This window comes from Coturnix japonica, chromosome 1 (genome assembly GCF_001577835.2).
Source record: "Coturnix japonica isolate 7356 chromosome 1, Coturnix japonica 2.1, whole genome shotgun sequence".
In the NCBI taxonomy this organism is placed as follows: Eukaryota; Metazoa; Chordata; class Aves; order Galliformes; family Phasianidae; genus Coturnix; species Coturnix japonica.
In genome coordinates, this window is record NC_029516.1 from 97,413,883 (window position 1) to 97,430,028 (window position 16,146).

At 40.1% G+C, this 16,146-nt stretch overlaps 1 protein-coding gene across 2 annotated transcripts in view; it reads left to right on the top strand.

Annotated features, from left to right (window-relative positions):
- PCP4 (Purkinje cell protein 4) overlaps nucleotides 1-15,885 on the top strand; it is a 52,067-nt gene extending 36,182 nt beyond the window's left edge. For both annotated transcript variants that reach the window (XM_015882850.2, XM_015882844.1), the window contains exon 3: nucleotides 13,379-15,885. In XM_015882850.2, the coding sequence (XP_015738336.1) occupies nucleotides 13,379-13,506 (128 nt within the window). In that variant the 3' untranslated portion in view covers nucleotides 13,507-15,885. The remainder of the gene's footprint in view (nucleotides 1-13,378) is intronic.
- Nucleotides 15,886-16,146: the final 261 nt, after the last annotated feature.

Here is a 16,146-nt window from a genome sequence, read left to right on the forward strand (position 1 = left end):
GAGAAGGCAGAAAAGGCTGCCCCATCTGAAGATGTGAATGAGCAATGAAGTCCCTGCCCCTGATGCCCATACCTTCCATCTTTTAATTGTTCCTTTTCTGTCAGCCATATGAAACCCACCAGCAAAATGTACATTCCATCCCATTTCCTACTGATTTTGATTGAGGACAGCAGCCTACTACTGCTGTCAGTTATTTAATTAAAACAAGAAGTCTGTGTGGTGGATCTTGCAGTTTCAAATAGCTGTACTGAGGAGCCATGTGGGTGTCCATATGTTGCAGTAGAATATATAATTCTTTTCTTTAAATCTAGGAAACACAACATGCTCCTAAGACTATAAAGGTCACAAAGTCAAGAATTTCAAACAGGATTTTCTGAAATTAAAGTTGTCTGCACAAAATTAACAGAATTAATTGCACTGTAGTTTGTCATATACTGACTTTTTTGTGCTTAACTTTGCTATGTTAATATCCTTTCAAAATCGCTCTATGTATGCGATAAACATGCTGCTTAAGCAGGAGGGAAACCTTTATTCCCTGGCCTCAGTTAGATTTTCATGTCAATTAGACTATCTGGCAGTGGGTTTAATAACTCTCTAATTGCAATTGCAGCACTTTGCTAAATCAATGCCCACCCTTCCTGATAAAATTGTTTTTAAGTAGCAGTTGTTAAAATACCTCAGGTGAAAACTCATTGAGGTAGGAGGAAAGGGTAAGTGGAATAGGAAGCCTCCATGGCTTCTAATCTCACCTCAGTAAAATTTGTCAGTTTTTAAAATATTTTGCATTTTCCTTTTAATTTGTAACATTTTATAGCCAAGAGCAAACTCCTCCATCATTTTACAAATTGCAAAGGTATTACAAATTACATGGGTCTGAAACACGTAGCATACATTTACAGCAAAGAATTTATTTTTGAACCTTGCTGAGGCTTACTGTCTAGCACTTCTCAGTTCATTGCCTAGAAGTTTTTCTTTGTAAATTGTGCTTGAGATATTGGATCACACTCCCATCCACTATGTAAATATTTTTATTAAGAAAGGAAAAAAAACCCCCCACACAACCCAAATTATAGTGCCCTCCTCAGATGAATGAAAGCATGCAGTATCCACGTCCCAAAATCTCTGTGCAGACTAATGCCCTTTCTCCCTTTTGTCTGGCTGTAAGTCTCTTCAGCACAAGGCAGAGATCAGTCTGCATATGGGAGAAAGATGGTCACAAACATGGGGAAATGTGATTCCTATGTTTTGAGGCCATGTATACATACTCCATAAAGGTAAACAGGGCTTTGATAAGGGGACTCTAGCAGGGTGATCATGCTTGAAATGTATTTGATGGTTGGACTAGGTGATCTTGTAGGTTTTTTCCAACCTTGTGATTCTATGATTGTGTGTGTTTGTTGGGGCTTCTGAGGAAAATGAGGCGCTGTTGAACCAGAATGGGAATGAGAAAAGGGAGGGTGGTCTTTTTTGAAGTAGGCAGGGAGTATTGCAGGTGACATAGGTCTTGTTCTGTAGCTCTGAAGGCTGAAAAGAAGCCTCACTTGCAGGCCAGTACTTCATTGCCATCGCTTTATTAGCAGCTCAGGAATGCACTGTACTTCAAGCACGTACAACCTTTCTTTGTGTCCTCAGTGTACTGTATTGTATTTGCAAAGTGCACCATCTGTCTGGAAAATGAGACCATTTTCTCCTCTCTGCTCCACAGTCTTCTGATATACACAAAATGTTAGTAGAGCAGGCTTAACTTCTCTTTTCCCTCTGATGTTTTAATTGGAAAATCATGCTTGCTTCTACCAATATCTATAGCGGGAAAAAAAAAAAGTAAATATGATTTCTATACATGGTCTGCAGAAGGTGGATATTCTTTCTCCTTGCTACACACCTGAGAATAAGCCCACTGCAACCTAGCTTTAATGATCTACACTGTAGTCAGGTGCTTGTCAGAACCTGTAACCGTATTCTCATGGGAGAACAGCCCCTCTACCTTTTGTCTGAAATAGAATCTGGTTAAAAAATGCTGCTGCTGACTCAGTGCCTAGAACCTAGAAGGTTTGGAATGTCATTTTTTCATGAGATGGTCAAAGGAAAAAAAGTTCAAGCAGGGTTTGAAGTACTCTCTAGTGCCTGAACTTGCTCATTAATCTCTGCTACTTTGAAAGAGCTTGGAAAATTATATTACTCTATGCCATCAGTCCTTACTCAGTAAATACAAGCACTGAAGTCAGGAACAAGAAATCCCACAGAGCTTTGGTATTGACTTGTTAGAATTCAGGGTTCAGCCTTGCAGTACAGTAACTGCCGATAAGTAATGAGCAAGCTGCTGAGAAGGACAACTTGCCCTTCTGGATATGTTCCCCACTCTTTCAGAAAATCTATTCATTGCCATTTTTCACTCTGTTATGCTGAACAGTAAATTGTCCTATGTGCCAATAAGGGCTTCTCTATTACTCTGTGAGAGGAAATTTGTGGGGGAGCTGAGCTGCATTCGTGTTCTGTCTCAGAGCTATTAGACTTATTACTAACCTTAATATCAGTTTCTACAGCTGGAAAAAAAGACTACAGTGTGTGATATTTGTGTATTTTTTCCATTAAGGAGTGATGAAATGCTAATTTGTGTTATTTGGCATTTAAAGAACAGAAGTGTATCCTTCTGTAAAATCCAATTTCCCGGCTGAATCAGCCAGGACTTCAGTACCGAAAGCCATGCCTCCTCCTCACCCATAGGTGCTACATGGGACCCTGGAACGAAGGAGAGAGGATTTGTGTTGGGGAACTGTACTGAGAGGTATCCACTATGTTTTATGTGTGCTTCAAGAGTTTACAGTCCCTTGTCAATGAGGACCTGCCTTGGCTCATATCAGCAGTGAGAAGCACCACTAGCAGTGCCTTTAAGACATAACTTGTCTTTCCCAGCACATCTGACTCAGCCATTTTATTTCTCCTTTTTGTGATCTCAGTAAAGAAGTCAAGTGATGGCTGCCTTCGACACCCGATATGTGCAAGAGTTCCTTTTGAGTGTCTCCACTTTTCAGCAGAATGACTGCAGCAATCGCTTGGCTTATTATTGGCTAAATAGCACAGCGCAAATTTGGTGTTTGCAGTAGTTTGCAAATTCAATTATAGTTCTCACAGCAACTGTCATTTGTCTGCTTATCCAAATGAAGTATTCAATACTGCTTGTTGTGGTGTTAACTGTAATCCCTTTTAGGGAAATAGAAGTCTTACTGAGGTACTCTTAAAAGAAGACTTATATAAATGAAACAGTTTCTCCTTAGCATGCAGAAATACATGCATACACGAAAATTTACTATCCTTGAAATAAATTGAATGTATGGAAAGAGGTGTGGATATATATATATTTTTTTGTCTGTTCAACTGTTTATCTTGAGAAATGTATGCAGACTGTCCAGTCAGCTCCTGAGGGAGCATAAGAGGATCCAGATCAGCTGCACAACTGGCAGCTTCGCTGGCAATCTCAGCAGAAGGAACAAATGTTCATTTTGACCCCTTGTTGAAGGTGAGCTGTTCTCTTCCTCGCTAGCAATGGGATGGAAGCACACAGATGGAGTAGTATGAGAAGCCATGCACTACTTCTTTTTCTTTTGTCTTTCTTCCTGAAGCAAATTAGATTTCTCAGCTGCTGAAATGTCAGCATGGTACCATTTGTTCAGTCTACATAATTTATGTGCTGAGAAGGAATTTCACATGAAGTGGCAAATAAGTTTGTCCATATGAAACTCCTCACTGTGGTTCAGGTGTCTCTCTAAGTCGAGAACGCGATCCATTAGATTAAGCATCAATATTGACATTTGAGCTTTAGAGAACTAGATAATATAAGAAGGGAATTTGAGGATGAGATTGATGCTGTCCTAAAATGGATGCCTGAAGTAGGTCAGAGGGATGACACCCTCAGAGTGCCTGTTTTGGTTTTTTTTCCATTGGGCAGTGGGTTTCTTTCTAAGGTGAGTTTCTGTTAAGTTCTGATGTAAGCAACTATAGCTCCGGTTTGATGCCTTGTGCTAAGGAACTGGAGAGAGTTTTTTATTTCTTATATCTAGAATCCATTCTTTAACCGTTCAGCCTAATGAGTTTCTGTATGATGTGTAACAAAGCTTTCCAAGTGGCTGTTGAGCAAGACAGCCCTTAATATGTGGACAACATCCTGCAGCATGTAATTCCTTCTGATCCTTTCAGAGTCATATTGTCCTAGTATCTCAGTTCATTTCCCCTTACTACTGTTTCTATTTTACATTCTCTTAAGGTACTCCTCTTCTTTAAAGATGTAAGCAGCCCAGCCTGCAGGGGAAATAAACATATAATGCAGTTTTCTGTGTTCAGTGGAGACGTAGTAAACTCAAATTAACAATTCTGTTCAGATAACAGCCCAAGCGAAAGCAAACAGTGGAAATTTCCTAGTACACTCCTGCAGTGGAATCGCTTTGCTTTGTCTTGGAAAACTACATCTGAGAGCAGAGGCTCTCAGGAGTCAGAGGAATTTAAATTCTGTACATTTAGTGAGAGAATTTTGCTACGTGGCATGTTCAGCAAAAGACTACCTGGGGCTGGACTGCATCAATCCAGTACTGTAGTGGTTGTGCTTGTGGATGCTGAAACTGAAGTTACAAATCCAAGTGATGCAGGAGTGTACAAGGTCTACTGATGGGTAATGGTGAAAGTCAGCAGAAGTTTTGTGATGAACTGGTGTCTATCAGGGTACTCTGGTCTTTGTTCAGACTGTGACCTTAGAACTACTTCAGGAGACGAGGGTTTATGTTGGCTGCATCTCTGGGGCACTACAGATGAAATATGTTTGGTTTTATGGAAGAATGATCAACTCTTTTGCCAAATACATTCCTTAAAAACCCTCTCTGAGTAAGATTGTTCAGTTCAGTCTGTGGGCTAGATCAGGTATTCCAAGACCCATTTTTTTCTGTCTTCAAATGACATCAAATGCCTCCCTGGTCATTTTTTATGACCAGGTAGCTGCAGGACTTTGAGAGTGGCCCAGCTAATTCCTCAGTCACTCACAAGCTGGCTTGTAGTGCAGAATGCTAATACTGTACAGATTCTTAAAGCAGCGGCTTTTTCATCATAGGGCTCTACCTAAGTGGTTATCCTATTACCAATAGACAGAAGTGCCTGCATTTGTCCAAATAAATTTGCTATGCTTGGACATTATTTCTTTTGCATTTAATCTATGTAGCAAAGTAAATGCTTCTTACAGCCAACCTAATTTACAAGGCATTTATAGATAGCATGTGATAAAATGGGATATGGAGGTACCAAAATGACTCAACTGTACAATGCTGAATGGCAAAGCTAAGGGTTCTTATACCTTATGCTGTCCACTGCTGAGTGTGATGTTAAATACTTTGTAAATGTGGTGATGGATTTTATGAGAGGTGAACCTTTTCTTATTGTGATTTTCCAAGCTCTCATGTAATGGTTTTCATAGAATCACAGAATGGCTTTTCTTGGAAGGGACATCAAAGCCCATGCCGCCCCAACACCTGCCATGAGCAGGGCTGCCCCCCACCAGCTCAGACTGCCCAGGGCCCCATTCAACCTGGCCATGAGCACCTCCAGGGATGGGGCATCACAGCTTCTCTGTGCAGCCTGTTTTCATAGAAATTGCTCTGAAAAATTAAAAAAAGGACTTGCATTAGTTGCTAACAGAGCTCTGCTGGTGTACAATGATGCCTAGAAATTGCCCTAATTTTACACTTTGAAGATAAGCAGAGCAAAATTGGATGCTTCCTTCATTTTTTGTGTGGAGAGAAAGACATTCTAACTCTCTATCACGGTTCTTTTGATTGACTCTTCTAATCTTCCTGATTGACAGGTTTTCTTCTGTAACCTGTGCCATCTTCCCCAGCTCATCTTACTTTGGCAGTACATGAATTTGAGCCCCCATTTTTTGTTACTTCTGTGTGGCATATTGTGATTGCTGCCATTTCTGTGAACTTAATCCTTAGCTAACCTTGTAAATTGCAAAAGAGAGAGAGAGAGAGAGATGATAAAGAGTAATATTCCTGGAAAGTGCCACTGCTATGCAACACAAGGGAAGCAGTACTGCATTTGAGGATGAACAGCCTTCTTTTGCATTTTCTTTGCAAGGGCTCTCAGGTACCATTGGTATTCACATAATTAATAGTGTCTGCCAACTCATTTTGAATTGGTTCCCTGTGGTCTAGAGCTAAAAAGCATTTTGAAGGGCTGCATCTCTATTATAATATAAAATAGGCTGGTTTCTTTTCTCTGACTTGGATGCAAAATGGCACAGTATGGATGGCATCAGCAGGGCTAAACTCTCCATCCTGCAAAAAAACCTGGGTGTTAACATCTCCCCTGTCTACAAGGAAGAGCTGCTTGCCATGCCATCTGACCACAGTAGCCAGGCAGTACTTGCCAAAGGGCTGTCTAGCACAGCCGCAGTCATGCCAATTGCACCACTATCTCGTGTGCTAGAGAAGCTGTGAACAGTGAATAAGCCCTACTGTGGCCCTGTGAGTTTTGCTGGTGCAACCACAGCCTGGGTAGCAGCTTTCAGGCTGTTCTCTAGCCTTTATTTTAAACATTTGCAGCTGAAGACACTTTTGCAAAGGTCATAGAACTGAGGAGTGGCAGAGGATAGTGAATTTATTATTCTGCATCCATAAGTGCCTACCACATTAGGGTTCCCATCTATGACTTGGAGTGCCTGAGTGCTACCATAATAGGAAAGTAACTAATCATATATTAATCAAGCGGTTGACTAGTGAGGCAAGAGGGTGGTTTGCTTCACGAGCTGCTGAAATGCAGCTCTTTCCATAGCAAAGCTGTTTAAAGGCACAGTGTATAGCAAAGATAGGAGAACTGGAAATTGCACAGGAAATTAAAAACACATCATAACAATTCCCCTTTAAAACTTGGCTGGAACACTGGGGATCGCATTCATGCAGACACTCGCTTAACTTTGGACTGAGACTGTGAGGAGGGTTATGGCTTGCTTTCTTAAGGATGGAACTTGGGGCAGATCATAAGGATCCCTGCTGATAGGGCATCATTCTGTAGTAATATAGGGTTGTGACTGTGCCCTCTGTTTCTCCCCAGCACCACTTCTTTTTGGATGCCAGAGACTTCTGTTGGCTTTGGAAGTCAGTCTAGCATTCCTTAGGTTCAGGTTTAGCTAGCAGGAGATGAGATTATACAGCTGAAACGGCTTCATTTGCTTTGTAGATAGTTAAACTTCCAGAGTTTAGTCTCCCCATGGAAATGTGAACTATACCTTGTAGTTTCTTAGCCAGAATAGATCCCCATGAACATGTGTATGTACCTATCTATGCATCACTTATGCATTTGTAGGGCATTTGAAAGATCTTTAATTGATACATAAATTATTTTTGAGATAACAAATGATTGCTTAAATAATACTTGCATTTTAAAAAGCCCAATATTTATTTCTGTATAATTTGTTGAGGAATATCGGTCTACCTGTATTTGGCTACAAATTAGTTGAAAATACAGTTTTTCTAAGCTGAATTTTATTACAATTTGTTTTGGTTTCATTATAGTTTACTCCAATATGCATCTAGTTTTGTTCTACTTCACTGAATATCTGAAAAAATATTTCTGCTTTTCACGTTGTTACAACTAAAGGAAAAAAGAATACTCATAACGAAATAACATTTTTAAAATGCATAGGAGAACAACCACTATTTTGTACAGCAAAACTAGTTTTTTGAATTAGAGCTAACAATGCCACATTACAAAAGCAGAGGTAAATTTAAACAAGAAAGGACTTTGATTTTCTAATGAGGACATCTTTTTTATAACAGATTGTAATTTGCAGTGTAGCAAGAAGACGTTAATTCTTTCCTAGCATGTTTTGAGTAATATCAAGAGGATGGTTAGTCTGGTTCAGATAAAAGTAGCCATTACATTTAATCTGATGACTAATGATAACCTTTATTTTGCTTCACACTGTGCTTCTGAAGTCACAGGAGCTTACTGTGCTCCAAGGGTTGCTCTTCGGTTTCAGAAATTATAGCTGTGTGGACACTGCACTTCTCCAGCACCTCCCATCTTCAAATAACTGACCATGGAAAATTAACACCTTTGTATAAGCCCATAACAACCCCTCCCTTCCCCACCATTGAGTGCTTCTTTGCTGATATAGACAGAACACACAGCTTTGACTTTGGAAAAGTGGCCCTTGAATGTCTGCATTTGTTATGAAATGCAGAAACAAGAACAAATGATGCATTCCTTGTCACAAAATGCATGCGTCACCCTGCAGCATTTTTAATAAGTAGGAAGGAAGAGTATCATGTTATTCTTAAGCAAATTTCTGTCCTTAGTAGGTACAGTACCTAAACCTTTGAGTTGGATTGTCTCTGTCAGTTAGTAGTGTGCTGTTGACTATTTGGCTTTTTATTCAGCTAAATAATGGGTTAGAAGATAAATGAATAAAATGGGGCAACATCAGTTACTTTCCTTTCTTCTGTTGGGCTTGGGCAACATCCACTCCGTCAGCATTCCCATCTGTTCACATGCCTTGGGAAGTGAGAGCCTCCCTGGGAGCAGCCGGGTGACCAAAACAAAAGCTCAGAGCCAACTGCTGGGTTTTGTGGCCTTGGTAACTGGCTGGAGATATTTTAGTGTTGAGAAACAGATTGTTTCCTTTTATCAGTCATAAGATCAGTTTGGGTGTTATTTTTCCTCATCTTGCAGAGGAAGAAAAGACAAGGTTGATTTCCCTAGCTATTCTTCCTTTTTGTCCTTCCTCAAGAAGGCAAGACCTTGTCTTTTACTTCCTCACCCCTCAATTGAATACAGAGAAGAAAGAATGGTTGTGTCATCTATTCGCTTTTAAATTGGTAGTTATATGGACTAAAATGTGACCGTCTGTATGCCTAAGCACCCATGTTTTCTCTGTTTGCTTCATGCAGTCTAGTCAGAAAAAATGACTCCTCTTATAACATAAAGGTAATGCTCCACACGAATGTCAACATCTGTGAGATTTCTGCCCATTTTGTCCTCCTTAATTAGAGACTGTTCTGCCTCATTGGACAGACTGGTGTAATAGCTTGAGATCAGGGTGGCATAAAGACTGTCTCAGCTTGAACAATCTTTTGAACTGTGGGAGGTAATGATCCCGCCTAAGGCAAAATACTGCTTCCAGCATGTCGTGGGGCACTATGATTCTGGCCCACATTTCATTTAGCCTTTTTCTAAATGCTGCAGTTTACCTCCTGAAAAAATGCAAGTTTTTGTTTTTTCTGAGTGTATTCCATCTTCAATATAGTCTCATAATTCCTATTGAATGTGGGCTGGGTGAGCAGGCATGGAGGGTAACACTTAAAGACATGAAACAACACTTAGAGGCTCCAGCCCATAAAAATTTTCATGCTGAATATTTTTCCAGTCATTGACAAGCAAACTCTACTTCATCTGAGGGATGGAGAACTTATGACGATAAAGAGTGAGTCTTTTTTTCCTCCAAATCCAGCTAATCAGCTTTTGTCTGTCAATGAATACATTTAGGAAGCATTAGTCTATTACCTATTTGTTCAAAGGCCACAGGTGATTTCTTTTTAGGTTTTTGGCCCATAGTGAATAAGCCATGTTCTCTTTTTCCAGTGTTGTAATTCAATTTTTCTTTATACTAAAAATGTAAATGAAAGAAATTGCTGAAGGTATATTTGTGAATAATTGCACTTGCACTGAATTTCTCTAGAGTTGTCTTTGTAGAATTGAATATGTAAGATTTCATTGTTTTCCTTGTTACAGACACTTTCATTATCCATCCAGTGTTTGCAATGGCTCATGAGGCACTGCAGCAGATTACAGAGATAACTTTCTAATGTTTCATCTGGAAATTGAATAAGTAGAACTTTTTCAATTGCAACAATGTGAAATGAGCTTTCAGGATTTTAGATTTGGAAAACAGCTAATTAGATGCAGTTTCAGGCTCTCCTGCTGGGATGACTATTGATATACTGAAGTAGAGTTTGGACTGTGAAAGTTTTCTCAGTCTTTAGGCCTGTGAAATTAGTCTGTAATGCCAAACTGCTGGTGGGCATGATGTGAACGAGACTCAACAAGAAGTCAATGTTGTGCTCCATGGAGTTCATTCTGTCACTGTCTGGGAGTCAGTAAATGAAAGAAGGATATTTGCATGGACTTGCGTTCAGTTCACTGATTTGAACATTCAAACTTACTAACCTGCATGTTTGAAAAGCGAGAGTAGAACTAATGGGTAAAGCTAGCATGGCATAGGGTACATGTATTGTAGAAAGATTACAAAAAAGCTTTGTCACTCTTACTGGCACTGTAAGGTCATCTCTAATCTATGTAAGTCCTGTGTATAGGCTTTCAATCATTCAATTTCAATCATTCATTTCAATTATTCCAATCAATCATTTTGATTAAGTGGGCCAGTTTTTAAGTCATACTTTTAACGCTAACTAACCAGTAAAACAAAAGCAGCGGTCATAGTGGGGTGTGATATATTTCCAATCGTTGTAGCAACACAAGCTGAAATCTAAAAAAATATTTTTCCTGTAACATAGACAAAGCTGAAGGAGGTACACCATTACATTCTCCTCCAGATCAACAATCCATCTGTTAGAGTGTCTGTGTTTTGACAGACATCAATAGAAACTGTTTGGGGGAGAACTGCAAGACAATCTCATTCCCAGCTTTTATGGAATACCCCATTTAGCTCCTTTCAGTTTAACACAAGACTTAAAAATCTTTAAACAAATATGTCTGTGTATTTCTATATATATTCATGTATACTCTGTGAATTCAAATGTGGATATACATGAAGAATAGAAAGATGAGGATGGACATAGGGAGAAAGAAAACACACGTATGTCATATGCATTGTATACAGATGATACACGTGTTTCATTACATTAATAATTTGTTTTAATTAATAATTAAGTACATTAATAATTTGTGTATTTCTATACCACCCATAAGCAAACAATGGAAGTCTTAATTACCCTTCAAAATATCTTTTATTTTAAATACTTCTGATTTTCTAATCTACAAATCTAAATCATGGCTGAAAACAGATGGCACAAACATCACTATGTATTGATTGAAAAACAGAGGTGCACAAAGAATTTGTTAGGAATTTTTGGTTTTTGTTTCAACAAGAATGTGTCCAAAAATAGAAAGAAGTGAATCTTCAGGTATGCTGAATTGTTGTAGTACGGTTTTAATACAGTGATAATAATGCACACCAGGTAAGATTAATTAAAAATCCTAGAGAATATATATATATTTTGAGTCTATAAATATAGCTAAGATTGCTGAGTCACTGCTGCAAGTTAGCATCCTGTTAAGACTGTTGTAGGACATAAGTTGTACGAGCCAGATTTCATCAAGTTTTAATAAGGGTGTCAACTCATCCACTAGAATAGAAGTTTAGCAACCTGGCAGGACTACAGAAGTGCTGTTCAGTACTGTTGGGAAAAAATTGTATGGCCAAAGCTCAATTAGAGTTGAAGCTGGCCAGCACCTTGGGGGGACACCAAAAAGTGCATATTAAAATATGTTCGCAGCAGATGGAGGACCAAAGATGACATTGGTCTGTTACTTGATGAGGATGGTTGTCTCACAAAAAGGGACATAGATAAAGTAGAGAGATTTGATCTGATCTCAGGCCTTCTTTGCCTGTCTTCAGTGCTGATGATGGGCTCTGGGGGTCACAGGGTTGGAAGACCATCACTGCATCATGGCCCATTAGTCTCATTTCAGTGCCTGGTAAAATTGTGGAAGATTGTTCTGGGAGTTACAGAAAAACACTTGAAAGAGTGTGCGGTCACAGGTTACAACCAACATGTGTTCATCAGGGGAAAGTACTGTTTAACAAACTTCATTTCCTTTTGCTGCAAGGTTACCCATCTAGTTGACCAACAGAAGCCAGTTGATGTTATCTTTTTGGATTTCAAACAAGATTTTGATACTGTTTCTCAGAGTATCCCTCTGTCCAGCATATGGCCAGACGAAACCACAATGTAATGGGCGAGCAATTCATTGATGGTTTAGTCTCAGAGGGTTATAGAAAATGAGCTGGCAGCCAGTCATCACGGGATTCTTTAGAGAACTATTTTAGGATCAGTTCTCTTCAGTGTTTTCATTAATAACTTGGGTACTGGTCTGGTAGGTATTTTAAATAAGTTTGTAAATGCCACCAAATAGAAGGGGAGGCCTGATGGTGGCTGCAGTTCCTCCCAAGGAGTGGAAGGGCCGTGCTGAGCTCTGCTCTCTGTGACAGCAACAGCACATAGTCTCATTGATTTCAGAGCAGATTAACTGATTATTTAATTACTAGTGTAACATTTTTTGCCAAAATATATCAAGAATATTTCTCTGTAATTTCTCCCCCCTTCAGAACAACATTAAGTTAACAGGATCCTAGTAAGGGACAAGAAATTTTGACATATGGACAAGTAAATCAGTTTTCATGTTCTTATTGCTGATTTCACAAAGCCACAACAGGACTGAGACACAACAATGTGAGTGCAGCAAACAACTGATTCTATGGAGCAGAGAATTTCAGTGGTATTTTGAGGTTGGTGGAATATGTGTGCTCACTTTGTTAGTCCAGCCAGATTAGAGCTATCGTTGCAAGCAGGGCAGAAGTTTTCCTACAGCTGCACTTCTAAGCTGTGAGTGGATGAAACAAAATTCAGCAAAGTCAGCTGGGCTGTGTCTATATGGAAACCTAATGTAATTGAACTGAAGCTGAAGAATGTGAATAAAGGAAGGCAAGGAGCCAACGATCAGGGCTGAAAGGCAGTAACTGAGCCTGTGAAGAGTGACAGTGGCAAAAAGAGAGATTGAACATAAATGATTCAACAGGGAAGAGCAGTATGTACTGAAAGGGATGAGGCAGGAAACAAGTGAAAAGGATGGAAATTAGACTTAGGAAGTAATATCTCTTCCTCTTAACACAGTCAGTGGGATAGAAACAGGATCTTTATTCCTATTTTAAATTATTTTAAGGTGCCATTGTTCAGGTTTCTGCCTCCTGGAAGCACAGGAGCATCTCTCAGCCCTTCACTGTTAATTACTTAGGCAGAAGAAGACTTCCTCATATGTCAGGTTGTTGTGTAATGAATTCTGAGCACCACTTAGATGTCACTTGTCAGTGACTTAGCTATAAATGGGTTGTCACAGATGCTGCTGCTTTGAGGGAGGGGTGGGTTTGATCAGCTGTGTTAGCCAAAACTGGTCCCAGAGGTGTTTTTTGAATATGCTCCCCATCGCTGTGTGGCTGTGTTTGTGGAGGAGAGAGGGACAGGGCGTTCCATGTGTGTTGACCAGCAATTGTGTCTATTTGAAATATGTACTGATGTTTTGTTCTGCTTTCTTTGGGCAGATGGACAAAAGAAAGTTCAAGAGGAATTTGACATAGACATGGATGCGCCAGAGACAGAGCGGGCGGCCGTGGCGATACAGTCCCAGTTCAGGAAATTCCAGAAGAAAAAAGCGGGATCCCAGTCCTAGTCGCTACCTCATAGCTGAAAGCAAAATAACCCTGAAATGATTTATCGAGAAAAAGAGAAATATCACAAAGATGCATGTACAGAAATGATCAATATTTAAAGCCCCATTGGCAGATAATAAACCATAAGCTTCTGTGTGACTTCATCCCAGGTGTTTCACACCCATTATCCTCTGTAACTCACCGTTTTACTTGATGTTGTAATAAAAAGTTAGGGTGAAGTAATTAAAGTGTCTGCTTTCATCTGTCTTTTCATATAAATCTAGCAAGTGCAGCGTTACAAATGAATCCAGCCCAGATGCCTATTTTCCTCTTCACTTAAAGCTTGGAGACATAATGGCACCGTATGTTACAAGGTTTTTGCTGAGGGATGAAAGCGTGTGCCTCAGCCCTGTTTGCCTCATTTGGAGAGTTCCAGCTGCCAGCCAAATGTAACAATAAAATCCCTTTCTCATAATAAGCTTAAAGTAAAAAGTTGCAGACAGAAGCTGACAGGAGGAGGAAAGGTGTGTAGGAAGGCATGGACGTTTATCTTTGTCTTGCAGTTATGCCAGTGAAGTGGCTTAAATGATGAAACGGTCACCGTCCTTCCTGTTTGAATGATAACGCCCGGCTTGGACCACATTGACTGTTATGGAGGAAAAAGAAGGAAAATCCAATTTCAGACACCTTTGGAAGTTTTTTATTTTATGTTTTATTTTATTTCTAAAAATAGAAGCTGGCCCTCTGTACTCTGTTCACTCTCCATGTAGTCAGTAACAATTCCTGTTCCATTTCCCTATTTCCTATTGTTTGTAGTGCTTGATGAGTAACTCATGGCAGACTCCCGGTCTCCATCTATACTATTTGTAATTTGAAGCCATTTTGCATGAAATCCTGTATCACTGTATTAGTCCAGTATTTTATTAATAGAAAACAGCCACAATGATGTTTCTTACATTGGGACTTTTCTATTATTATTATTTTCTCCCTTCTACAGAAGGGCAGCAGACCTGCTCCAGGCTAAACCTGAGTAAAAATCTTGCCTGGCTTCACACGTGATCAGAAATCAGCAGCCTATATAGGGCACAGGGAAGGTTCAGAAATGGTCTTCATGGTTTCTTATAGTCAGAAAATTGAGCTGTTTAGATGGAGCAATCGGGGTATTCACTACACAGAGACATTCCCCAAATCCCACCCTCTTCTCAGTTTCAGCAGCAGGTGTGTGGATTCCAGTAGGCATATTCATCCCTGGAGAAATTAGAGACAGAAGTGTTTTCAGAAGGATTGGTGTTTGCAGCACTTCTCCAAGAAAGCAGCGTGATCCTCACCTCCAGGCTGATGGAGGTAGGTGTGCTGAGAGGTGGCAGTCTGCCTACTCTTAGCTGAACAGCCTGGAACTGAGACTGCTTCAGGTGTGAGAGATTTAGGTGTAATTTCCTGCTCTGTGTAGTGGCATTTGATGTCTACTCTCCCACCTGCCACCACATGACAGAGGACAGAGCATCGGGCCTCTCACATGAACTTGAAGCTACCACTGAGGGATAGGAATGGAAGGAAAGTGAAGATCTTATGCTGCTGATAATCACTTTCCATGAGAACCCCTTGGAGCAGTGATACCAAAAAGGTTCAAAGCTCTGAGCAAAAGCCAGGCTGCAAGACTGCAGCAGGAAAGCCCTCAGACTTGTGTGTGTTAAGGCACTTTAAGCACTGGGCAGCAATTTAGTGAGAAGCTAAAATGTGATGGCAGGCAGTAGGAACTGTAGTACCACGCTTATTAGGAGGAGCCCTCAGAGATATTGGGAGGAGGAATTGTTACGGATCCTGTGGGCAATGCAGAAGTGATGTGCAGAGACAGTGTGTGAGGTGTTCAATAAACATAGCAAGACTGGGCAGGAATGGGCAGGACGTTTTTAGATCTTAGTTCAGGGATGAGCCCCCCTAAATGCTGCCCAGATGCTGCCTTAGGCACCTTTGCCCGTGTCAGACCCTGGCTGTGTGCGTGACATAGTACTGCACATCACTTGTAAAGTCAGAGTTCTTCGAGCCACAGCTGAGTGCTTCTACTCCAGGAGAAGCATCGATTCTCTGTGTTCAAGAATTTCACAGATAAACCTCAAACAACTCTGCTGCTGTGCTGCAAGCGAGTGTAGCTTATGGAGGCTATAGATCCCCCACCCCCTTATCATTCTCAGAGGCTGCTCATCATCTAATAATCACCTTAGTGTAATAATTGAAAAATTGTAATGGGTTTGGATTGTGTTGGTGTCATTTTGTTTAGATGAACATATGTCTGTAATAAGGGACTACGTTTGCGTTCTGCATTATGTCATGTGAAATAGCATGAGCTCTGTAATAGCTACTTAATTGAATAAAAACTCTGGGTAAGCACTAGGCTTTTATATTTGATCTGACATTCCTTGGACTTAAATTTCCTACACAACAGGAATAATCATATGGTTGGGACACAATGAAAGCAATTACGTTATTGGAGTACAGCAGCAAGGGCTGTTAGTAAATGAATTATGTCTCTTTCAGTAGCAGGGCTGCTCTTTAATGCAAAGTTTAGAGTGCAATAAAAACAGTCTTAATATACAGTGAAACGTAACGAGGAAATAGTGAGCTCATTCAATACTGGTTTTAATGGTGGCTGCCCTTGTCAG